Genomic DNA, 25589 nt, shown 5'->3' with positions numbered 1-25589 from the left:
TTCCTGGGGGGGTGAGGGAACCCTGTGCTCTTGTTCTGGGGTGGTGAGGGAACCCTGTGTTCTTGGCTACAGCCTCTGGAGGGGAATCTCCACCTCCCTGAGCTGGGAGGAAGGGGGGGTCAGTTTGGGTTCAAATATTGTAGACTTGCCTTTCTTACTGAATCTTTGTAGATTTTTTTGAATAGATGTTTCTTCATTTGTTGTGTGCCACTGGATGGTTTTGGAGGCTTTGAATAGTTGTTTTTATGTAGGTGTGTAGGGCTTTTCATGCTGTGAAGCTGGAAGCTGATCACCCACAATTGTGGGTTTTTGAAGAAGAAACTCTGATTTAGGAGGTAGATTAGATAAAATGACCGTTAGCTTATTATACCCATGAAAGTGCTCAGTCTCTGTAAATTACCTGCCTCCCCACCCCCTCCGGTTTGTCCCCCTGAAATAACCCCATCCAAGAGAAAATACTGCAATTTTACTCTTTTCTGTTGTTGATTTTAACAATACTGCCGGTTCTTTTCATTTCCCATGCATGAGTACAGTTGACCCTTGAACAACTTGGGGTTAGGGGTGCGACCTGCCCACAGTCAAACATCTGAGTCTAACTTTGGGCTCCCCCAAACTGAACTACCGAGACCCTCCTGTTGGCCTTCCTGGTAGCACGAGCACTCGGTTAACACTTATATTCTGTGCTGTATGTATTATATACTGTATTCTTAGAGCAAAGTACGCTAGAGAAAAAATTTTAAGAAAATTACAAGGAAAATACAGTGACAGCACTGAGCTGCATCGATGGCTAAGTGTGTCGTCCGTTTACAAGATGACTTGTCAGTGCCTGCAGCAGCACTCTCTTCTGCAACACGCAGATGTTACACTGTTACTAACACCAGACATCAGAAATGAGAAGATAATGTGAAAGGTTCCTGTTTATTTACAGGTCTAACAATTCATGTGTTACTACGTGTGATTGCTTTATGGTGACCTAGTGTCATCAGTACGATTACTTCAGCATAGCCTTGCCTGTCCACTAATGAGTGAATTGTTATAAAACTTTTATAGCCTACAGTATTACAGACATACTCATAATGTAGTCTACATTAAAAAACAATGGTGATAATAGGATGATACACATTTTCTCCAATGATGAGAGAAGCACTCTGTGAGGTAATGTAATTCTTTGAAAGCAAAGTTATAAAACAACTGGCACATGATGAATTTTATGTTAAATCTCACTCACCTTGTCCCTGCACACTTACTGGATTTGCACACACAGCAGGTAAGTGTACGTACGCCATGATGGTTCTCTACTGTCCATCGGGTAGAGGCGGGTCACCGTAAAGGTCGTCCTCCTTGTGGCCTTCCCATGGAGGAGGCTGAGGAGGGGGAGGAGGCAGTGGGGGTGATGCTGGGGCAGCAAGAAAAGCCCCACACACCTACATAAAAACAACTATTCAAAGCCTCCAAAACCATCCGGTGGCACCCTTGCTGTCCCAGGGGAGGCAGGCACACCTGGTGTCACTTTGTGGAAGTACATTTCTGTCTGACATTTTGCCTCTTCCTTTGTCTACAAATGTCTGTATATGCCTCGCCAGTACTCCCACCACGAGCTTTAGCTCCGGTGCCCGTACCACGGACGGGTCCATGTGGTACAAGAAGCCAAGCGCAGTCTTGAACAAGCGGAGCCCTCTCCAGGGTGCCTGATGTCACTGTGTTTTCTGGCACAGCGTCTTCTGAGTCTCCTTCCTCACCCCCCGGCGCTGGTCCGGAAGCTCTCCTCTGTCACGTCGTCCTCTGTTAACTCTGTGGGTGGCGTCTGTGAGCCCTTGAATTTCTCCAAGATCCACATCTCAAAACCCTCCATCCCCTAGCTTTTTTGCCATGTCCACAATCTCTTTTATGATTTCCCGCATCGGCTGTGTTGTAAATCCTGTGAGATCATGCCCAGCATGTGGGCCGTTTTCTCCAGCAGGAATTTATTGTTTGGGGCTTGATGGCTTTCACGACATTTTCTGTCACATCAGCAGCATCTCCGGTGGTGTAATCCTTCCAGACTTCCAAGGTGTTCTCTCTGTTGCAATTTGCTTTCATAGTGTTGACCGTCCTTTTCATAAAGGATCGTGTGTAATGAGCCTTGCGGGTCCTCATGGCCCCCGACCCACAGGCTGCATTAGAGACATTGTGCTCCGGGGCACATGGGCCACTTGGACACGTTCGATGTCGAGCTTGTGGGGTTCTGGGTGGCCAGGATATTGTCCCATATCAGAAGAACGTTAAAGGGCACTCCCTTACTGTCAGGGTACCTCCCAGGGTGAGGGACAAAGCATCAGTGGAACTGATCCTGAGAAAAGGTTCTGGTTATCCAGGTCTTCTTGTTGCACAAACAGAGGACCGGCTGCCGGTGTCTGTGTCTCCCCATTAAGCCCCCCAGGGTTAGCTTCGTAGATATGGCCGGCCTGATCACAGACTGCCTCCGCACACGCGCTAGCTCACTCACCCCTTCCTGCCTTCCTCACGAATAAATGTCCCCCCAAAAGAGGGCACTTCCATGTGCGTGAAAAACCTGTGCAGGTGGACGTCCTGTCCTCGGTGATTTTCCCTCTTCTCATCTTGTCTCTCTTCTCTTCTCGTCTCTTCTCGTCTCATCTCTTCTCGTCTGTTCTCTTGTCTCTTGTCTCTTCTCGTCTCGTCTCTTCTCGGTTGAAGTATAGTTGGCATGCAGTGTTACGTTAGTTCCAGCGTCTCGGTGATTCTCTCCGTGGTGTCTGGGGGATCGTCTGCTTCCTCTTGATGGTGGAAGCTGCTTCTCCTGTTACCTTGACATGTGTTAGAGCCAGACCTCTTTCTGAAATTACCAAACCATCTTTTGCTGGCATTGAAATTCTCCAGCTTTAGATCCATCACCTTCCTTTGGCTTTAAGTTGTCACGTAATGATTTCCCCTTTTGTTCGAAGATTCATACCAGGGTCTGTAGGTATACCTTCCTATAGCAGTCCTGCATCCAGAGAAAGGCTGCATCTTCAGTACGAGACAAAAAGGGATTTCACCAAAACTGCATGGTTTCTGCGTCTGCCAGTGTAGCTGCAGTGACAACTTCATAAACCACCTGGATTCTCTTCTCTTGACATGGCAGCAGCTGCAGCTGTGACCTCAGTCTGCCGTACGTGTCAGGCAGTTCACCTTGTTCTTGTGACGCCTTGACTTTTCTCTGCTTCTTGGGAGCACTCCCAGCAGCACTAGTGAGGGCACTTCATAGGAGTCCCAAGGTGTTATTCAAAGTTTATGGTGTTGCAGTAAACACAACCAAAAATATGCAAGAACCACAAGAAATCACTTTTTACTGCGATACACAATGTACTGGAGAATGGAACTGCTTACAGGAGAGGATTAGCGTCACGGTGTTTTTAGCAGATTCTTGCCGCACTTGAGCTCGCCACAGTAGCAACGGGAGGTGGCACAAAATTATCACACTTGTACAGCATGTACCACCGTTAATTTCATGCAGTTATGATTTAATACTGCATCTTCACATTTGTTTACGTTTCTCTTGGCTGCGAATGGCACCATGTATGGGACTGTTGAGTATTTGCATGTTTTATGGCAGCAAATGATAAAATAGGCTAGTACCCATATATATTTTATTCATTTATGACATGCCTTTTTCTTAAATTTTTTTAAAGATTTTATTTATTTATTTGCGATAGAGCGCGAGCAAGAGAGAGAGCAGGAGCCTGGGGAGCAGAGGGAGAGGGAGAAGCAGGCTCCCCACTGAGCAGGGAGCCCAATGCGGGGCTCGATCCCAGGACCCTGGGACCGTGACCTGAGCTGAACATAGATGCTTAACCGACTGAGCCACGCAAGTGCCCCTTTCTTAGTTTTTTGACATTTCTAGGCTACTCAGTTCATCTGCCAGTTTTTTCAAATTGTTGCAGATCCAGAACATTTTCTAGTGTGTTTATTGAAAAAAGCCAGATAGAAGTGGACCTGCACAGGGGCACCTGGGTGGCTCAGTCTGTTAAGCGTCTGCCTTTGGCTCAGGTCATGATCCCGGGGTCCTGGGATTGAGCCCCGCATTGGGCTCCCTGCTCAGCAGGAAGCCTGCTTCTCTCTCTGCCTGCTACTTCCCCTGCTTGTGCTCTCTCTCTCTCTGTCAAATAAATAAAATATTAAAAAACAAAAAAAGTTGGGGCGCCTGGGTGGCTCAGACGTTAAGCGTCTGCCTTCGGCTCAGGTCATGATCCCGGGGTCCTGGGATCGAGCCCCACATCGGGCTCCCTGCTCCGCGGGAAGCCTGCTTCTCCCTCTCGCACTCCCCCTGCTTGTGTTCCCTCTCTCGCTGTCTCTGTCAAATAAATAAAATCTTTAAAAAAAAAAAAAAAAAAGTGGACCTGCACAGTTGAAGCCTGTGTTGTTCACGGGTCAGCTCTGTTTCGGTTCTGTATCATGGCTCAGTAGACTTTTGTGGACCAGCCTTGTGAAGTCGGATCGCAGGGAATGCTGTACATTCCATGGTCAAGTTCCCTTTGAGCTGCAAAGGGTTAATTTATAAATGAACTTTAGGTATGCCACTTGTTTATAAATTGATTTTCTAGAATTGCTTAAATCAACCACTTTCTGTATTTTGAATGTCAGATTGTTAAGTGAACCTTTATTTCCTCCTTTGTCCTTTAAAGAGAAAACTCTTAAAATATGGAGATTCATTGGCCGAAGACATTACTTATTGTGGAGGAGTTTTGCTTGTTGAAAAACTGACCGGAGAGTGTGTGTCCTCTTCCTTGGACACCCCACCTCTGTGTCTCGTCCCAGGGCAGCACTCGGTGTTGTGGGAGAGCAACCCCACAGCAGGGTGGGGGGAACCCTGGCATCACCTCAGTGACACTTCCTCTAGAAAGTTCTCTGACTACAGAAATAAATCTTCAGCTGTCCCTTTCCTCAAGAGGCCTACCAGCATTTGTGAAAAGTCTATTTTATATGGTCAATTTTGAGCCAGTTAGGGTTAACAGACCAGCTTTTGGGTGTTATCGGCCTCCTCCTGGGGCTGCTCCAAGCCCTGTGGTCTTCACAGACAGGAACTGGCTTAGGACAGGAGGCTGGGGATGAGCGGTGGCCTTCTCAGCCTAACGTTCTCCCCTCAGCAGAGGTTCTTTTTTTTTTTTAAAGATTTTTTTTTATTCATTTGAGACACAGAGATTCAGAGAGAGAGAGAGCATAAGCAGTGGGAGAGGCAGAGGGAGAGGAAGAAGCAGACTCCCCACTGAGCCAGGAGCCCGATGTGGGGCTTGATCCCAGGACCCTGGGATCATGACCTGAGCCGAAGGCAGACACTTAACCATCTCAGCCACCCAGGTGCCCCTCAGCAGAGGTTCTGAGTTGCATATCTGCAAGGCACCTGAAAATGTCTCTGTCCCCTTGGGTGTCAGGCCCCAAGCTCGGTAAAATACCTGGGACTCAGGCGGGTCCTGAGGCGGGGGCTTGCGAGCGTGCGAGGCTCTGGGGTGGCTGGTGGGCGTGGAGGCAGGGCAGTCTGCGTGGGCTGGGGTGGGCCGCAGAGGCTAAAGACCCCCCACTGACTCCCTCCGTTTTTTGTTGCCCCCTCCCCCAGGAGTTCGCGGCACTTACTAAGGAGCTCAACGTCTGCAGGGAGCAGCTCCTGGAGAGAGAGGAAGAGATCGCGGAACTGAAGGCAGAAAGAAACAACACCAGGGTCAGTAGGCGCGTCCTCGCTATTGGAATGCTGTCTGAGGGTCACCTAGGGAGCGCTGTTTCTGTCTTTAAACTCAGGCACCATCTGCTCGATCGGCTTTTAAACACCTTGTCGACATTTCCCCGTGGAGTCGACCCTGACTGATGAGCTCAGCATTCTCATCCCTGTTTGAGTCATGATGAGAACTAATGCTATTTTAACTCTTGAGGGTGCATTTCTCTAATTTTAGACTGAATTGAAGGGATTCACATTTGGTATAGCATGCGATTGAAAGGGGTTTTTGCCCCAAATTGAGGTATGAAGTTGCAAGTGCTCTTTAAACATGGTTTTACCTTGGCCTGTCCCACCAGCTGCTGCTGGAGCACTTGGAGTGCCTCGTGTCCAGGCATGAGCGGTCCCTGCGGATGACAGTGGTGAAGCGGCAGGCTCAGTCCCCGGCGGGCGTGTCCAGCGAGGTGGAGGTGCTCAAAGCCCTGAAGTCCTTGTTTGAGCACCACAAAGCCCTGGACGAAAAGGTGCCCTGAGCCCCAGCGCTTCTTGGTGTGCACACACTGTCAGAGACACACTTCACGTGTGTGTGTGTGTGTGTGTGTGTGTGTGTGTGTGTGTGTGTGTGTCTGCAGTTCACTTCTAATTTTCTCGAGCTCCTGTAAACACTTGTTCTGTAAGAAGACAGACTTCTGTATGGTTAAAAAGTAGTGGTTAGTGTAAATGTCTTAAGATTTATTATATTCTGTATATCGATTTGCCATTAAAAATTGGGTAATATAACTTAGGGGAAGACTTCTCTCAAATGTAAAAATTTAAGGCTGTTACAGAGCAAGTTTTTTTTTTTTTTTTTTTTAAAGATCTTATTTATCTTTTTAAAAGAGAGAGGGTGCATGAGCGGGGTGGGGGGGAGCAGCAGAGGGAGAAGGAGAAGCAGGCTCCCCGCTGAGCAGGGAGCCTGATGCAGGGCTCAATCCCAGGGCCCCGGGATCATGACCTGAGTTGAAGGCAGATCCTTCACCGACTGAGCCACCCAGGCGCCCCAACAAGCCAGTTTTCTTGACATTAACATCAGTGAAAGACATTGCAGTCATTCTGTCATGTTACCTTATGAGAATGGGACCCAAGGGTGATGTACATTAAGAAGCAGTTAAACAAATACACACCCACCCCTCTGTTTGCAGGTGAGGGAGCGGCTACGAGTAGCACTCGAAAGGTGTAGTTTGTTAGAAGAAGAACTGGGGGCTACACACAAAGAGGTAAGCTCCGTAAATCACCAGAGGATTTGGTTAGAGGGGTTCTAAGGTTTATGCCTTGTTTTTATAAGTATGAAGCCTTCAGTGCTGGCCATGAGGCGTCACTGGTCTTTCTGACCAGCGAGCCACCCTCCCCGGCCACTCCAGTGACCAGCGTGCTAGGCTCTTACTGCCGAGTTGCATGGTCCCTTATGTTCCCATCGTCCCGTTGATAGCACCAACCTAGTTGTTGACCTGGTTGTATTCAGGCTAGACAACATCGCTGTGTATTCTCCCGTCCCGTGTTTACAGCTTGTAGTTGCATCTTTCCAAGAGGAGTTTCTCTTTATCTCCTCACCCTCATATTCAGTTCTTTGCTTTTAGCTAATGATTCTTAAAGAACAGAATAATCAGAAGAAAACACTAACCGACGGAGTGCTTGACATGAACCATGAACAAGAAAATACTCCGAGCACAAATGGAAAGGCAAGTGCTTAGGCTTTCTCTCTGTCTTTCCCCGATGTCCTCTGCGCGCTCCTGAGAGTGGTGGAAGCCGACAGCCGGCATAGACCGTGGGACTTGACTCTTTCCGGGAAGTGCTCTGTTCCCTAGCTCGGCAAACAAGGCTATTTAAGGATTTTTCCCCCACCAGAGATCTTCTGACGGTTCTTTAAGCCACGAGGAAGACCTTGCCAAAGTCATCGAGCTCCAGGAAATCATAGATAAGCAGTCGAAGGAGCAGAGCCAGATGAAGGAGCGCCTGGCCGCCCTCTCTAGTCACGTGGCGGAGCTGGAGGAGGACCTGGACACTGCTAGGAAGGACCTCATCAAGTCTGAGGAAGTGAACACAAAACTGCAGCGCGACGTTCGTGAAGTGAGTGACAGTAGACATTGCCGCGCTGTCGTTGAGCTGAATGTGGGGTGTTTGGTGGGACCCTTGTGTGTGGTCGTCTCCCCTCTGCAGAGTCTGACTGTCTGAACTTACTCTTCGTCAGGCTCACGTTTCATTCCGGTACACACGTCAGTATCTCTTGTGCTGCTAGTTCGCGGACAGTGCCGTGGGCCTCCCCTGTCGGCTCCGCCGAGGGAGTGGTGCCGGCTGCCTTCTAGCTGTCTCACCTGGCTGCTCCCAGAAGGGTTATGTTTGAACATATATGGACAACATATATTCTTGAACATCGGCAGTCAGACACACAGTGAGAGTGGGATTTGCTCACACCTGGGTCATCAGGATCGTGCTGTAAAAACATGTAGACATATACTCATTTCTGGCAAACGTTTCTGCGTGTACAGTGATTTATGAGAATCTGATCATGTTTACAAAAACAGGCCAAGGGCAGGATACTTTCTCTGGCGCCCCCTCCTGTCACTCACTGTAAGCTGTCCTTTGTAGACCGTCGTCCCTCCCCCCATCACCCCCCCTCTCCAGGAAGACCCTTTCACACCCTTGAGTGTGGATGCACAGGCTTACTTTCTGTGTAGTAGCTTAGTGTGGGTAATTTCATGGAAGAGTTTAAAACAAAGAAAAATATTTGCAGAAATTATGTAAGCTACTTAGTTAAATTACTCTTTGGCAAGGGTAGGAGATTCTGCAGCAGAGTTTAATATGCAGAGAATTTTGAAATTCTTTTTTTAAGACTCATCACTTTTAATATTAAGACTTTGCTGACATAAGTTCCTTAGTAAACAGGGAGGGACCTAAGATGAATCTTTAGGGTGGGGGACAGGAAGGGCAGAGCAGAAAGTTCTGGGCCCACTTTCAGTGTCAGATACCATGTGATAGAATTTTGCTGCAGGATTAGGCTTCAGAAGGTCGCATCTAATTATATCAGACTTTGAGTTTTGTTTCCATTTGTTAATAGTATTGCTTCCATTTTGTGGTGATTGGAGATTTCATCCAGCTTTTACACAGGGAAATGACAGCATGTCTCACTGCTCTGTCTATGGAGAGGCCACTCCCTGATCTGTGAAAGCCCACTTGTATCAGGGCCAGTAGAGGCTGCGCCTTCACTGCTCACATCTTCAGCTCCTGGCAGTCTTGCAATGTTGGGATATTTGATTCCACGTTTCTTTTGTAACATCGTGTAGGAAAGAATAAGCTTGGTAAACTGAGTGGCCAGATGTAGTATTAAAACAGCTGAGTCTTTCTTTACTGGTCATGTAGGGGAATACTTGGGATATTGGAGGTAGGTATATTTTCATTCGTATTGGAGACAGTTGGCATCTCTCTCAATTTTTAGAGGACACTCATTTTATATTTGATTTGAAAATTAGGATCTAGTCCAGGTTTTGTGTCTGGAGTATATTGATGTTGTCAGCCATTAATTATTTGCCTTTTTTCCCCTTGAAATACTTGATGTAGGCCATGGCCCAGAAGGAAGACATGGAAGAGAGGATCACTACTCTTGAAAAACGCTACCTCGCGGCACAGCGCGAAGCCACCTCTGTGCACGACCTCAATGATAAACTTGAAAATGAGATTGCAAATAAAGACTCTATGCATCGGCAGGTAGCGGCTTTTGTTGAACTTCGTTCGACTTTTATTAATTACTAATAAAGTTCAAGACCTTTTTTCTGTGACTTTCATGTTGGAAATCAAGTCTCAATGTAAAGTTTTTATGATCTTAGAAAATTATGTTCACGAATGTGGGTTACTTCAACTTGCAAGTTTTTAATTATTTAGGATTTTATGTAACCTCAATTCTTTCTTCTGTTTTGTTTTCATTGTATGTTAATCTGTTGCTTGTTAGCATTTTTACCAAAGGAGGAAGGAGTGGCCAAGAGCGTGGGGGCTGTTGGCAGTTTGTTGGTACCTGGGGTGGGGGTGAACGGCAGGTGCAGAAACGCAGTCTGTTATGTGGACGGGAGCCTCCTGTGGGTTGGGAAGCCAGGCTGGCTTCTCTGCCTGGGTAGTCTCAGGTCATCCAGAGTTAAACAGGAAAACCAAATCCAGCCTCTTGGAAACAAAGTGAGTTTGTCTGATATGTTGTAAAGTGTATCATTGGACCCAAGTTAATAATAAAAAGTAAAATACTAGGAAGCCATTAAAAATTACATTTGTGGAATGCTACTTAAGAGCATGTAAGATGTTCTAAATAATGACCGTAAAAGGTAGATGACAAAATACTGCGTGCAGCGTGATGTATCTTCTTCTGAGGGTGTGTATATATAAACACAGAGATGCGCACAGAAGAAAGGAGGCTGCATGTAAGCAGATGTTTGCCTTTCAGGAACCTCAGCTTACACATGATTTTTAAAATTTCTTTAAAAAAAAAATCTTGTCTAAATTTTCTTCATTGAGAAAGATTTTTTAGAATGAAGAGTGTGTTTTTAAAGAATAATTATACATTTACAAAAATAACCTGACTAGCATTTCATTAGGCATCCTCTTAGAAGGTCTGTATTTCAGAGGAGGTGTGAGCTCTCTTGTGGTTCACATGCCTATGGTCTGCGAAAGACGAGGAGTCTGATTATTTTTTAAGCAGGGTTAGGACCGAACCCTTCTTTCCTTAAGTTGTCAAGAAGAATGAGCAAGCTTCTACAGAGTATGGGTTTTCTTTAATGCATGGGAACTTTTTGCTTTTTAAAGACTTCGTTGAAGATCTTTAAGAAGAGCAATACTTTGGCAAGAGGTGTTTTGCACATTGAAATCGAGCCCAGGAAAGTGGGTGTATATTCCTCACAGGAAGAAAAGTTTTACTCTGAAGCAGCTACCAAAACAGTTGGCTTCTGTCAGAACTAATTTAGTAGATCTCTGCATTTAGATTTTGTTTCATTTTATTAAAAATAGAAACGGATAGAAGGTTGGCCACATTCTGATGCTTTGCCTTCCGTTCCTAGACTGAGGATAAAAACCGGCAGTTACAAGAGCGCCTGGAGCTGGCGGAGCAGAAGCTGCAGCAGACTTTGAGGAAGGCCGAGACGCTCCCCGAGGTGGAGGCCCAGCTGGCCCAGAGGGTGGCGGCGCTCTCCAAGGTGCTGCCTGGCTTTCGCTCGGGGTCCCGTGGTGGGGTTTTGATGTTGATGGTGGTTGGATCGTGTGCCTTCCTTACCCTGTTCCTCATGTCAGTGTGCCTAAATCCACGAAAGAGCCCAGATCTGTTTCCAGTGCTATTTTGTCTGAGATCAGAACGCTTTTTAAATGTCAGGAATCATCCCCTTTTTTGTTATCCCTACGTTAATTTCCCTCCAGTTTTGTCAGGGATGTATACTGTTTCCGGTGGGCTTGATCTAAGGTTCACTGCTTCTCAGAGTCATTAAGTCAACAACTCAAAGCTCAAGATAGAAGCTTTGGAGAAAATTGGATAAAATAAGGGTAGGGGCGCCTGGCTGGCTCAGCCAGTGGAGAGCGCGACTCTTGATCTCACCATTGTGAGGTGAAGCCCCACGTTGGCATAGAGATTAGGAAACAGGAAAACCCTGTTCTCTTTTAAAGATAAAGTAAATTTATAATAAACGAATTTTTAAGTAATTCACTCATGGGTTCGACAAATACGGGCTAGGCATGTGCAAGAGAGAGCCCAGCCCTCCCAGGCCTCACATCTGCGGGGGGACGCCAGCAGGCAAGGATGCAGTGTCCAGCTGCGATGTGGTAGGTGCTGGGGTTGGGGGGTCCACGTGGGAGGAGGAAGCAGACCGTCCCTCCTTCCAGGGCCCAGGGAGCCAGTAGGAGCACGCCCTTCGGTACTTCCATCTCACCTGGCTCCAGTTTGCTGAGGGCCCGGGTGAGAAGGGCAGGACAGGCCCGGGTGCTATTCTTGAAGGCTGATTTTGGTCGGTCAGACTGCTTCGGGCACTCACCAGACCGTTCCAGAGAGTGAGGTCATTGCTAACAGCTGTAACAGCCTCTCCTTTGTGATCTGCGTGTAAAGTCTCCATTTCTTTTCTCCCCCTGTCATCTCTCCTGTCCCTGGTCGGCCTTGTAGTCTGACCTTTTGTCTTCTGGAAACTCTGCTGCTAAGGAAGCTAAACTGTTCCAACTCACTTCCCAGCTTAGGAAGGTAGCATGTGTGCATTGCTCTGTGGTGCTTGCTGCTTCCTGCTGTTCATGCTGACTGAGCACAGGCCGTCTGAGGGTGGGGAGAAGGCCCCACCCCCGGAGACGGGGCCGGGCTGGGGAGAAGCCCCTCTCCTCACCAGAGTCCATCACCAGCACCGGCCAGGCCTGGGTCACCGGCGTGGGGAGGCCGGCTGCTTCACACTGTGACACCTGAGGCCGCACAGGGTGTGTTCCAGGCGGGAGGAGAGGATGTCCACGCCAGCCGGTGGGAGAGCCCGCGCAGAGCATGTAGTGCTTGTGGCTACCGCGGTCGCGCACAGCATGCTGGCATTGACGGGGGGGTGGTCGCCCGCTGAGCTGACGGTGTTTCTGCCAACAGGCCGAGGAGAGGCACGGCAACATTGAGGAGAGGCTCCGCCAGATGGAGGCGCAGTTGGAGGAGAAAAACCAGGAACTGCAGCGGGTACGTGTCTGAGCAGAAAGGCTGCACGCCGGGCGCTGCTTGAGCACAGGGCTCAGGCAGGGGGAGGCGGTGCCTTGTTTCCTGCCTCTCCCCACCCAGACGCTGGTCCCCTTCTCGATTCTGTTAGGTGCAGAGTTAGTGGCCTCCTCTGCAAGCTCTCTGCTGGTGGGTGCACCCACCACATGAACAACGTTATGTCTGCATTGGTGGCGGGGGAAGAGACTGGTGCCCCCTGGGCAGTGCTGCCAGGGTGCAGGGACCCCATATCCCGCTGCTCTGACGAGCTTGTCAGTGGAACTGCTCCACGTGCAAATGGGATCTCACAGGTGCCCCTCAACCAAACTGGAGGTGCTGGCTGGGGGCCCCTGAAACTTAGGGGAAGGTGCGTCGTCCCAGAGGATTAGTCTGCTCGCCTAGGACATGACACTGAGGTCCTGAATTCAGGTCACAGGCCTGACCTCCATCCTAAAATACTGAAGTATCGCTCCGGACATAAAGGCATAGGTCAGGACGGACGTTCCTAAGAAGAGGAAACCCGAAATTGAGCTGTTATGGGAGGTCTCTGTCCGTTGAATCCCTGGAGAGTTTTCGCTGGAGGAGTTGCTCAGATGTCTGTGGACAAACCAGGAACAGACCAGGCCGTGGCCCTAGGCAGCTGGCACCTCGCCGTGGGCTGTCAGTCATGGCCATGAGGTTTTGTCTTCACTAGAAATGTATGTGCTTGGCCAGGGGCTGCCAAGGGTCCCACACGAGCTTCTGGGAAGTAAGGATTCTGACTTCCGTCGCAGGGCTGCGTGCTGGTCAGCCCCTGCACCCCCATCATGCACACACACGCGTGCACACAGGCAGGCGCTTGCCTCTTAGGGAATTAGACTTCAGCTGTTGAGGGATGCACTTCATTACTTTTCAGGACTGGATTGTTGTTTGAAAGGACAGGTGTTGAGATGGGGATTCTTTTATAACTAAGGCAATTCAAAGTAGTCTTTTAAGCTGTTTTGCTTTAAAAATACTCGAATGCTGATTCCTTCTTGTGGGGTGTGCTGGGTCATTTCCAAGTGATGGTAGTCGCTGTGTGCAAGGCGTGATTCTCTGCTCCGTTTCATCCTTACAAGAAGACAGGTGCCAGCACTCATGTTTTACAGACGAGGCCAGAGCACAGGGGATTTGACTCTGTTGCCCAGTCTGTGGTGCTTCCTTGTGGGCTCACTCCTCCTCCGGGGGCAGCGCGGCTGGAGGGCCCATCTGTACCCCGTCCCCGCTGCCGTCCGCCCAGGACGGGCCCCTGAGCCCTGTCCCCTGGCCCAGGTGATGCCCTCAGTGACTGTCCTGACCGCTGCCCTGAGTACTTCCTGTTCCCACGCCTTAGGTTTCGTCTTCCTTCAGGAGAGGGGGCAAACACAAGCTCTTTAAACCAGGAAATGGATGATGGTTTGATAAACACAGACCTGTCAACTTTGTTACTGTGTTTTTAAATTCCTTGAGGTAATTAGTTGTAATTTTCGAATGTAAGTTTTCGTTACAGAACATTCAGGTGATGTAAGAACATAAAGAAAAACAGGTGAAAGTCTCTGTTGCCACTGAGTTTTTTCCAAAATTTCCCGAAATTTTGCTATGTAACTTGATTCATTCCCCTCCCCCCCCCCCGAAACCAGACCCAAGCTTCTGTTTATACACGGGAAAATTCCTCCCCCTCCCCGTGTGTAAATAAGCTGATCCCCTTAAAAATATGCTCGTTCCTGCATGTAAATTTGCCTTCCGAGTCATCTGAGAGTTAATAACTCATGACATTCCCGCGGCCCCCTGAGTGCTTTGTTTAACAGAAACAATGGGACCTTCTAATTAATGATCTTGGGGACTTGTCCCTGCATTTCTCTGCACCGATACGTCAGTGCTGGTGCACGAGTGCCCCAAGGATGGCAGTGGGAGAGACCAGCCCAGGGCGGCACACGAGTGAGTCACGCCATTGGTCCTTGGCCCTTTGGAAATACTGATCATACCTTTTCTTCTTTTAAAAAAAGTTTTAAATTTAAATTCAATTTAGTTAACAACATAGTGTATTACTGGTTTCAGAGGTAGAGTTCAGTGATTCATCTGTTGCATGTAACACCCAGTGCTCATTACATCACGTGCCCTCCTTAATGCCCGTCACCCAGTTACCCCATCCCCCCACCGCCCTCCCCTCCAGCAGCCCTCAGTTTGTTTCCTAGAGTTAAGAGTCTCCTATGGTTTGTCTCCCTCTCTGGTTTCTTTTTTTTGTTTGTTTTTTTAAAGATTTATTTATTTATTTGAGAGAGCAAGAATGAGAGAGAGAGAGAGCACATGAGAGGGGGGAGGATTAGAGGGAGAAGCAGGCTCCTCGCTGAGCAGGGAGCCCAATACGGGACTCGATCCCGGGACTCCAGGATCATGACCTGAGCCGAAGGCAGTCGCTCAACCAACTGAGCCACCCAGGCGCCCCTCTGGTTTCGTTTTATTTTTCCCTCCTTTCCTCTATGTTCATCTGTTTTGTTTCTTAAATTCCACGAGTGAAATCATATGGTGTATGTCTATCTCTGACTGACTTACTTCCTTTAGCATAAGACCATCTATCTAGTTCCATCCACATTATTGCAAATGACAAGCTTTCATTCTTTTTGGTGGCTGAGTAATATTCCACGCACGCACGCACACACACACACCGCATCTTCTTTATCCATTTATCTGTCACTGTTGGGAATGCAAACGGGTGCAGCCACTCTGGAAAATAGTATGAAAGTTCCTCAGAAAGTTAAAAATAGAGCTACCCTATAACCCAGCAATTGCACTACTAGGTATTTACCCCAAAGGCTATAAACATAGTGATTCGAAGGGGCACCTGCACCCCAGTATTTATAGCAGCTATCCACAATAGCTAAACTATGGATCATACCTTTTCTTGAAGTTTGTAAACTTTTGTTTCTTCTCTCTTAGGCAAGGCAGAGAGAAAAAATGAATGAAGAACATAACAAGCGTTTATCAGACACTGTTGACAAGCTTCTTTCTGAATCCAATGAGCGGCTTCAGCTTCATCTTAAGGAGAGAATGGCTGCTCTGGAAGACAAGGTGGGACATCGAGATCATGCCCCGGGGGGCTCCCACCCTCCACAGAGTGCTCACGCTCTGCTCCTGAGGAGTAATGCAGAACAGCGGGCGACAGACGTTACAGAAAGTAGAAATTATTCTTTGGCGAGGAAACAGGACAGACTGTTATCCACTCACTGAATTGACTTCCAGCGTCCTGTCCTCACCCGACATGTGTGTATTACTCTCAGTCTAGAGCAGAGGTCTGTAAACTGGGTCTGTAAAGGGCCAGAATTGTAAGTGTCATAGGCTTTTATTAATTGTGAATATGTGTAAAATAACCTCATGCTAGTCAGTAATTATCACAAAAGTAGCCATAGACCGTAGGTGACAGGTGGGTGTGGCTGTGTGCCAGTGACCCTTGATCTCCAGCACTGGGCAGTGGCCGGATGTCACCTCCTTCAGCCCTGCACGAAACTGTGTCCAGCCCTCAGCCGCGATGCTCCAGCTTCGGGGGCTAATCTCTGCCCCACTCATGAAGATGACTCCGTAGGAGCCTGGTGTTACATAAGGGGTGTGGTCAGCTGGAGACAGACATTCTCCTCTTCCGTCTCCTGTCTTCTCTCTTTTCATCTGCTTTGGAAAAAGTCTGAGCCTGGGCTCTTAACTGCCGTCATCTTGGAAATACCTGAGCTGTAACCGGAGTGAAGGAGTGTCCTAAAGTCTATGTCAGAGAAGTTCTGATGGCAACAGTTGGACTCCAGCTTGATAAAATCTATTCTGGCTACAGCCATGTCCCTAAAGATGGGCCCAGAATCTTCCCTAAGACTGGCCCTTGGAGTCATGCTCATTTCGGAGACACCAGTGACCACTGCTGATTACATGACACATTTGTTTTACGTAAAACCCATTATGAAATGCATAATTACCACATAGGGTGGTTGGTTACCGCACTGCTCCTTGATCAGTGGGCCAGCCTTCATGTAGGAATGTCTTTATCTTAGATTTGAATTATACATTTGAAACTTACTTCAGGATTCCCAAGTAACTGATGAATTACAAAGCCTAAAATCTAGTACAAACTGGTTTAACTGATTAAAATAAGTTTACTCTGTGAACTCGTCATTCTTACATTTAGAAAATCGATTGGTGAAGAAGTTTTACACGGACTCATTGTTAAAGGCTGTGACGTCACTGTCCGCATTTGCTCTGCGGGCATGTAAGCCTGCTCATTTTCTGTGGTACCATATTATTTTACACAAAAGCGTGGCCATACTATATTGCGTGGAACATTTTCAAGAACCAACACTAAAGTACTGTCTATATCTTTTTCAGAATTCTCTATTGCGAGAAGTTGAAACTGCGAAGAAGCAGTTGGAAGAAGCGCAACATGATAAGGTACTTTCCTCTCTCAATCCTTTGGAGAGCCGCTGAGACGTGAGTGGAGCAGAGTTCAGGGCTGTTACAGTGGCTGCATATGTGTTCCGGGGGTCACAGTACCCCCGCGGCAGTCCACTGCCATGAGCTTTACAGCGGTCCTACGCGGGCATGGTTCAGGATTCGAGTCCTTTCTGGTTCATTCGAAAGTGAACTGTTCCCATAAACCTCTCATCTGGTGCAGTGCTGGCCAGCAGGAGGTTAACATGGGACATGTGTGTCATCTAAAATATTCTTGAAGCTGCATTTACAACCGTAAAGAAAAGCGAGTGAAGTTAGTTTACTTAACCCGATACATGCGTGTGGCACGCGGCTACTGCGTGGGACCGCATGGCTAGCGAGCTATTGGGTGACCTAAGAGTTCTGTCAGTTTTGCTCACTGTTTTGCGTGGACAGAAGTGAGGCTGGGCTACAAATGCTCTGTGCAAGACAAAAACAAAACAGAGAAGTATGCACGGTAGAGAGTGAGCATTGTTCTCCCCACCACCCAAAAAGTTCTTCTTGCTACAAAATTAGTAATTATTAATGGCTTGGTGTTTATCCTCTAAAAGCTGGCTATGACTGAGACCTAACAACTCTTTGTCCACTAGGGTTTATGAAGTTATTTTGGTGATCTTTTTATGTTCACTGTAGGACTCTTGGAGAAAACTTGATCAAAATTAATTGTTGGGTGTTTGTAACTGCTAAATTTATCCTGTTGTAGTTATGCTCAACGTTTGAGCACACGTGATGCAAATCATTTTTCCATATTTTTTAATTGACTCATCATTAACCTACGGTGTTCGGTCTGTTTTGGGTGTACGGCACATGGATGGACTCACGAGTCTGTACGTCACTCGGTGCTCACCACCACTGCGGTCACCTCCCATCCCCATACAGCATCCCTGGCCCTGTGCCCTGGGCAGCATTTTCCATCCCCGTGACTTACTGATTGTGAACTGGAAGCTTATACGTCTTTACCTCTCATCCCCTTCATCGATGCCACCCCCACCCCAGCCACATACCGTCTGGCAACCACCAGTGTGTGCTCTGTGTTTAAGAGTCTGTTGATGCAGATCATTTTGAATCCTGAAAGAGATGGCTACAGCGGATATCCTTTGCTCTTTTGTAGGATCAGCTTGTCCTAAATGTGGAAGCACTGAGAGCCGAATTAGACCAGACAAGACTGAGAGGCACGCCCCTTCATCACGGGTATGACATGTACCAGTTCACAGAGATGTTCCAGATGAGGCCGAGGGCCGCTTCCCTTTGCCGTGCATATGACCCGAACCAGCGTGCAAATACAGACTAGATGAACCATGGGCCTGACATGAACCAGTTCACACATACCTGTTTTAGCACCTGTGTGTACCTATAAGAGTGTGCCTTTGGTCATATGGAGCCAGGAGCTAGCTTAGTGGCAGGCAAGAGGGAAAGGTTAGGTTTGGGCACTAGGGGGACTGGGAATCCTGTCATTGACCAAGCTCACAGCTGCGGGCAGAGGTTTGGAAGGTAGGGAATGATTAGTTCATGTGTGGGCAGGTGAATTTGCAGGCCCCCAGAGTGTGCCACTGCTGGTGTGGGGCCAGGAGGACGGAGCCCAGTGTGTCAGATGAGGGCCCTCTGCACCTGGGGGCAGTAGGCCCCTCCACGAGGTCACTGAAGTCACCAAGGGAGTGGCTGCACAGCCAGAATTGTGGGGATACCTTGACATTCGTGGGCTTGGCATAGCGCTTACAGTTTTCTACGTTTTTTTAAGAGACTGAAGGAGAATGATATGTAGTTGCCTTAAGCTATTGGGACAGCGCAGAGTTGGCGGCTGTGGGAGCGGGTCAGCCGGCCCGTGAGCCTAGCAGGTCGCCCCGCATCCTGCAGGTAGTGTAAGTGCTGTGAAGGTGCTGAAGGGTTTGTCGGCCCCATTGTGGGACGTAGTCATCACGTGAGAGTCACACTTGAACGAGAGCTGCTGGAGTAGCTGATTGACCCTCTCTAGTCTGCAGGAAGCCGGCTCCTGCTTGGATCGCAGGCGCACTCAGGCTGCGCAGGTGTTTCTGCGGTTGCAGACGTGGGCTCTCAGGAAGGTCGAGGGTATCTTGCGGCTGTCCCCATTGAGCCCACGTGTAGGAAGGAGGACACATCAGGGAAGGCAGAGTCACAGAGAGGCAGAGCCGGAAGCTGTCCCCGTCTGTGGAACCACCGGAGGGACAGCCTGGAGGAGCGCGAGTGTGTGTCGAGAGAGGGAAGTGTGCAGGAGGATCAGGGCACAGAGCAGGTTTGCTGATAGAGAGCCTTGCTGGTGAGAGGCCAGGGTCATGAGTGTCACTGCTCAAGGGCTTGCAGATCCGTGTGTGAGGAGGCCCGCGGGAGCCGGCAGAGGAGGTCACGGCACCCGCCACTCTCGCGGAAGTTGAAGTCCCGAAGGGAAGGGGCCGCGTGGGAACCTGAGGGGTGGCACTGTGGGATGGTGTGGTGGCAGAGGCGTCTGTGCGTGTCTGCCTGTCCTGGGAGTGCTAGCAAACGTGGAGGATAGAGGGGCGGAGGGGGCAGCCACAGTCACGGGCGGCTGTGTGGTCCGAAGGCCGTGGGCAGGACGCTGACGGAGGGAGGGGTGTGTTCCAAGCAGTCTCAGGTAGAGGTCTCAGCCCCGGTGGCAGATGAGAGGCCGGTAGGAGCTGAGACAGAAGAAGCGGTGCGGTAAGCACGGGCGGGCCATGGGGTTGGGACTGGAAAGGTGGCTGGCAGCTGGCAAGCGCAGCCCCCCGGTCTTGCTGGCGTGACCTTCTCCAGCAGGAGGATACAGTCTAGGTTGCAGAGACGGGCTTCCACACGCAGATGGGGCCGATGGGACAGAGCTTGGGGACACGACCGGAGGCAGGGTGGCGGGCTCGGGAGGAAGTGAGCCCCGGAAAGGGGTCAGAATTCAGTGACACTCGTGACCTTCAGAGGATCTGTGAACCACCCCACATCACACTCGGGGGGGGGGTTTTGTGCGTGTAGCTCCTGCCGGTTTTGCCATGTGCCATGTCCGCAAAGCGGCTGTGCTCAAACTCCTGCTGAGCACAGGTGGGCGGCTTCAGGAAGCAGGGACTAGAGGGGGAGGGAGGCTGCGGCCAGCAGCACCGTCCAGCACGCTGAATGAAGACGTTCCTTTAAAAGCCACAGGGAGGTGTGTGGGGCACAGGTAGAGGAGGCAGCCCGTCGGAGCGGCCCTGTCTGCAGACCACGCAGGGCGGCACCAGGGGTCCCCTCTTGAATTGACCTTAATCAGATGAGTGGGTCCTGTCGCCCAGGATCTTAAGGATTTCTGAAAACGAAGGCAGTCGCTCCTCTTTCCCAGGGAGCAAGGAGCCACTGGACTCCGTGCCGGGGTCAGGGTGCAGGAGGTGAGGCTGGGGCCAGGTGTGCGGGCTGGCGGCCGCCGCCCTCCTTCACTTCTGCTGACCAGTTCTTGTCCGGAGCCTTTCCTGAGGGGAGCCGCTAACGGCCCGCTTCAGCATCTCCCTCCTAGGTGCCCAGGGCTCCATCTGCCTTTCCTTGGACTTCTCCAGCCGGGGGAGTGGGTTGTCTGTCAGTCCAAGTGCACACAGGTCTGTGCTTTTGACCTGGAAACACCAGGTGTACTGCCAGAAGCAGTTCACGTAAGCTGCGAGTTGGGGTTCAGAAGGCTTCTGCCGCCGGTGCCCTCAAGACGCCTGTTAGTGGCAGGTGTAGGGATCCCTGTGGTCACTAGGCCTCACACCATGGGCCGTGGCACAAGTGGGACGCTGGCAGTATAAGGCCGGCGTGATGGGTCAGTGTGCTTCCTGGGAGAGAAGCGGGCACGGAGATGCAGGACAGCGGGCCTGGGGCTGGGTTCTGAGCTGGAGAGCACATCCGCCCTCTGGCTCCCAGACAGCTGGGCCGTGGCGCGCTCACCTGTCTGTGCAGGGCATCTGTCTTGCTTTTCCTGGGTGTCCAGGTGTTGCACCTGCTGGGGCGGAGACACTCTCTGCAGAGCGTGAGCAATGGGCTATAGGAGCAAGGGGAACAGATGCCCTCCTTGGAGGCCTTTTTCTGTGAAATCATTTTCCAAACTGACAGGTTCTGGCTTGGCTGACAAAGCTCGCAGTTCACTTTTCTTCCAGTAACGACCTTTTTTTTTTTTTTCCCGTGTTTCAGCCGACCGCACTTGGGCAGTGTCCCTGATTTCCGATTCTCTGTGGCAGACGGTCCCGTGGACTCCTACAGCAGCAGTGCGGTGTTGCGGCGCCCCCAGAAGGGCCGTCTGGCTGCTCTGCGAGATGAGCCTTCCAAGGCAAGGGCCTCCGTCCCCAGTGGGCTCTCAGGCCCCCCCACCTCCATGAAAGCCACCTACCTTGTCCTCTGACTTTGAGGCTGTTCTGGAGTTAACACTGCTGATTGGTCACTTTCTCTCTCTCCTCACCCCATTCTTTTGCTGGCTAAGAATCTACTTTTAGGGCTTTTTTTTCTTTCTTTTTAAAAAGTAGAAATGTGGATAAAGCATGATCTATGGTTAAGCACGGCACAGTGCCAATTAGTACAGTTTTGAGATATTAAGAGTAAACACGTGTTCATCCTTAAGCAAAAAGAATTCACATTTGGAAGTTTACATACATTCATGCTTTTGTCTGGTCAGCAGCATGTGTCTTTATAGACGTGTCTGTATTTTGAGCGCCCGTCCTCATTGAATGACTTTGGGCCAGGCGTCACATAGCCCCGGGGCTGCAGCAGTAAGGACAGACGAGAGGCTGAGCTGTCTGCGTGTACTGAAGGAAGGCCAGTCAAGGGAAAGTCAGATGCGTACATCTGTCAGTTATCTGCTGCTGTGTAACAACTTGCTGTGAAGCTTAGTGGCTTAGAATGAACAGTCAGTAGTTCACCGTGTCTGTGAATTTAGGAGGGTTTAGCAGGGTGTTTCTGGCTCAGGGTCTCCTGAGGTTGTGCCACCGGAAGGCCCACCTCAGGGTGGAGGGTGCGCTTTCAGCTCCCTTGCCTGGCTGTGGTGGGAGGCCTCAGGTCCTCACCACGGGACCTCTCCACAAGAGAAAGTCTGTCTCCTGAGGTGAGGAAGACCACAGGGTCGTGGAAGCTAGCGTGGGGCCTCGGCCCAGCACACAGGTCGGCGGGCCCATCAGACACCCAGGGGGACATGTCGGGTGGGCAGTTGGATCCTCCAGTCTGGGCCTGAGGAGGCCTTGACTGGAGAGGAGGATTGAGGCCAGGACACACTTGTGGCGTCTAGAGGCACAGGCAAGATAAAGTCACCAAGTTGGGCGCCTGTGGATGGACCCAAGGTCCAAGGATAGAGCTCCGGGCGCTCCCCAGTGCACAAGCGGAGACGGAGCAGTGACATCGAGGCAGGAGGAACCCAGTGCGCAAGGTGCTCAGGGGAAGGGAGAGCGGCAGGCCCGGTCCCACCGCTGGGCCGGGTAGCGTGGAGGTCAAGGGCAGTGGTGGACTAGTAGCATGGGGCTTGCTGGCGAGCTGGGACCGGTTCTGGGGGAGTCCGCTTGCGACAAGCTCCGGAGTCTGGGAGGCGAGGGTGTGTAGACAGAATAGGGGCAGCGTTCTGGGGAGCGGGTATTCTGGTTGGGAGCAGAGCCGCAGTGGTAACTGGAAGGAGCCCTGGGGTAAAAGTTCAGTGGTTTCTGTTTTGTTCATTTGGAGGGAGAAGGGAGAAAACATTTTTAGGCTGATGTGAATGAACTGGTAGAAAGTTGATTATCCGGAGAGAGGGCAGAATGACGTCCTTGAGCATGCGAGGGCCAGGCCTCGTGCCTACGGGTAGGGCTGTCCCCGGGGATGGGGGGGCAGCGCCCCGCTGAGAGTGAGGAGGGGACACCGCGGGTGTGGAGGGAGGAGGGCAGGAAAGCCCCAGGAGAGCCTCTGCTCGCACCCACGCACGGCGCTGTGTGCGGTCGGTCCTGTGTGTGGTGCCTGCGAGCACCCGCTTGCTCGGACGGGAGGGTGTGGGCTCAGCATGTCGGTGCCTCTGCCGCTTGAGGGCAAGTGCCGCATCCTCACTGCTCAGCCTCAGGAAGGGAGGGCGGGAACCTCGGGCAGCTCCAGGTCCCCAGCGTTGGGGGGGACACTGGTGAGACATCAGGGCCACTGAGGCGCACCCAGCCCCCGTGGATTTCATGGGTTTTTTACTCTCCGTGAGCGTGGCTGACTGGCACCAAGATACTGTTTTAATTTTCAGATTTTGTTTCTGAGCTGGTCATTCCACCATGTGAATGACGTCACAGAAATGCGTCCACCGCAGGCATGAGCCTTGCAGGCAGTGTAGGTGATAGGCCGCCCCCCTCGCCCTGCGCCTCAAATACTGCTTGTTGCTCCACAGATGTCAGCAGCTTGCAAGGACAGCCCATTCCCCATTTCTTTGGGCCTCCCGTTTGGAAACTTCTAGAGTTTCGGGTAGATTTCTTTGGAAGTTTCTGTAACTGCTATTGTTACTTTCCATCTTTGCTGAGATTCAGTTTTCTTATTTGTAGGTACAGACTCTGAATGAACAAGATTGGGAACGTGCCCAACAAGCTAGCGTGCTGGCGAATGTGGCACAAGCGTTTGAGAGTGATGTCGACGTGTCTGATGGCGAAGACGATAGGGACACTCTCTTCAGTTCGGCCGCTCTGCTGTCGCCCAGTGGGCAGGCCGATGCCCAGACGCTGGCCATGATGCTTCAGGAACAGCTGGATGCCATCAACAAAGAGATCAGGTACACAGCGCCGCAGAGACGAGCGTGTCTGGGGAGTGGTATCACATTCAGAAAGTCTGGAACAAATACTGTGAATGCTTTCTAAGTGTCCCACGATAATAAAACTACTTTCATTCTGTTGTAAGAATTAAGTTTTGAGATTGCCCTAAATTATAACAGTTAACCAGGGGAGAAGAGTGTTCACCTCAAATTCCAAATTAGCAGAGAATGGTTGACGTGAATCCAGAAACTCAGAGGAGGCTGGTTGAAAATTCCATCAAATAAGACTTTTGTTTGAATTCAGCCTTAAAAAAAATCAACTCCACTTTTTCATCTAATCTAGACACCTAAGTGTTTTGGAATTCCCAGTTGCTTCATGGATTGGTTTTTCATTTATGTCAGGGTTCCCAATTTCCAGTTGAAGAATTTGATCTATAAACATGCAGCTTTGCTCTAAGAATTGTAAGATTTACATAGCGCATTATGCAGGAAGAGAGTTGCCAGCAGGCCTCCATCAGAATTTCAGTGTACATAAGTAAAACCAGACATGAATGATGGGAAGCAACTTTGTAGGACTCAGTGGAAGGTTTATTTTGTGGTGTTCTAAAATCAAGTCTACTAAGAAGGTAAATTAGCATTGGAGCGAGTGTTACTGGAGTCAGCTGATGGGAATACGGTCGAAGCAAGCAGAGATTTGTTGGACAAATGCATTCATGTGTTTGCTGGTGGAGCCCGGCTGAATGTGTGCTTTTGTTCTAGGCTGATACAAGAAGAGAAGGAGAGCACGGAGCAGCGGGCAGAGGAGATTGAGAGCCGAGTGGGCAGCGGCACTTTAGACAGCCCGGGTCGGTTCAGATCGGTGGGCACCGCCCCCCCACACCCCACGTCCACGCTCGCAGGCCCCTCCCCTCCGCACAGCGGGCGCTCCACCCCGAGAAGGGGCCCGCACAGCCCCGCCAGGGAGGTGGACAGACTGGGGGTCATGACTCTAGTGAGTATTTACCAACTCTTCTGGCTGATGCCCTCCCCACCCCAGCCCCCTGACTTCTGTCTCAGACTCGACAGATATGCTTTGGTTTGGTTTTTTACCCAGAATGAAATCAAGTTCATTTGTTATGCTCAGAGGTTCAAGATATTTCAAACCAGCTAGTGTTTAATCACTCAGCAATAGCACAGGGACAAGTTAATTGTAGTATTTGGATGACTGGTGTAGCATGTCATCATGAACCCATCAGAGTTTTTATTTGTGTAACTGGACAACACAGGCCTGCGCAGCTCGAGGGGGAATAGTCTCGTCTTCTAGGAATAGATGGTTTCATAAAAGTCAATGCAGATAGTCTTCGTAGTGTGTAGAAAACTTACAGAGGGAGTCACTGTTGTCCTCCTTTGCGTTAGAGATGCCTAACTGGAGGGTACAGGACGTACAGTCGAAAAGTAAAGCTTAAATTGGTTCTTGACGCGCTCGACCACATGCTTGACGCCAGCTCTGTGCGTGAGGCCAGGATGGCACCAGCACAGGCCCCACGCCTGCACGGCTTCCTGCGGAGGCCCAGGGGCATCCTCGCTCATCAGGGTCTGGAAACGCAGTGACCCTACGGTTTTCCGTGACAAGCGTGCAGCTCCAAAGAATGTTTTATAACTTCCCTGTGTGTGTAGCTTAGGTTTTATGAGCACGTTGCCTTCCTACGTAAACTCATGTTTACAGCATTCTGCTTTTCAACTGCACTTCTGTCTGTCAGAATCCTTCCTGTCCGTTTTTATTTTTAGCTGCATTGTTCGCCAACATGTAGTTAAATCAGCTATGAATCACCGTAGCGGCATCTGAAGTGGTAACGAGTTGATTTTGTGGTATTCTGACATACTATTTTTATAATTCACATCATTAGCTAACTAATATTTTGAACTCTTTGACGGTTTTATTTGTGCTTTCATGCTTCCTTCCTTCCAGAGAGTTTGTAAGAGTAGTTACAAAAAATAGTTATGTTTATTTTCTTCCCCCGTTTTTGTGATTCTGTATGCTGGCTGACAGTGTATCTGCTTCCGTGGCTGGTTTTGATGTC

General features: G+C 49.9%; 1 protein-coding gene across 4 annotated transcripts in view; it reads left to right on the top strand.

Moving 5' to 3' along the window:
• The window catches only part of PPFIA1 (PTPRF interacting protein alpha 1), an 85925-nt gene that overhangs the window by 31449 nt on the left and 28887 nt on the right, over window positions 1-25589 (top strand). For 3 of the 4 annotated variants that reach the window (XM_073883338.1, XM_073883339.1, XM_025878841.2), the window contains exons 3-16: window positions 5591-5692; window positions 6043-6207; window positions 6865-6939; window positions 7300-7401; window positions 7568-7789; window positions 9278-9424; window positions 10756-10890; window positions 12294-12377; window positions 15327-15458; window positions 16752-16814; window positions 17965-18044; window positions 20991-21126; window positions 23327-23550; window positions 24289-24520. In XM_073883338.1, coding sequence (XP_073739439.1) covers window positions 5591-5692; window positions 6043-6207; window positions 6865-6939; window positions 7300-7401; window positions 7568-7789; window positions 9278-9424; window positions 10756-10890; window positions 12294-12377; window positions 15327-15458; window positions 16752-16814; window positions 17965-18044; window positions 20991-21126; window positions 23327-23550; window positions 24289-24520 — 1899 coding nt within the window. Of the gene's footprint in view, window positions 1-5590; window positions 5693-6042; window positions 6208-6864; window positions 6940-7299; window positions 7402-7567; window positions 7790-9277; window positions 9425-10755; window positions 10891-11840; window positions 11916-12293; window positions 12378-15326; window positions 15459-16751; window positions 16815-17964; window positions 18045-20990; window positions 21127-23326; window positions 23551-24288; window positions 24521-25589 lie in introns of all 4 variants that reach the window. The other variant, XM_073883340.1, reaches the window with a different exon arrangement.

Source organism: Callorhinus ursinus, unplaced genomic scaffold (genome assembly GCF_003265705.2).
Source record: "Callorhinus ursinus isolate GAN/ISIS: 27379988/994484 unplaced genomic scaffold, GSC_fseal_2.0 scaffold51, whole genome shotgun sequence".
Classification (NCBI taxonomy): domain Eukaryota; kingdom Metazoa; phylum Chordata; class Mammalia; order Carnivora; family Otariidae; genus Callorhinus; species Callorhinus ursinus.
Note: the sequence above shows the minus strand (reverse complement) of the source record. Positions and strands in the feature narration are given on the sequence as shown.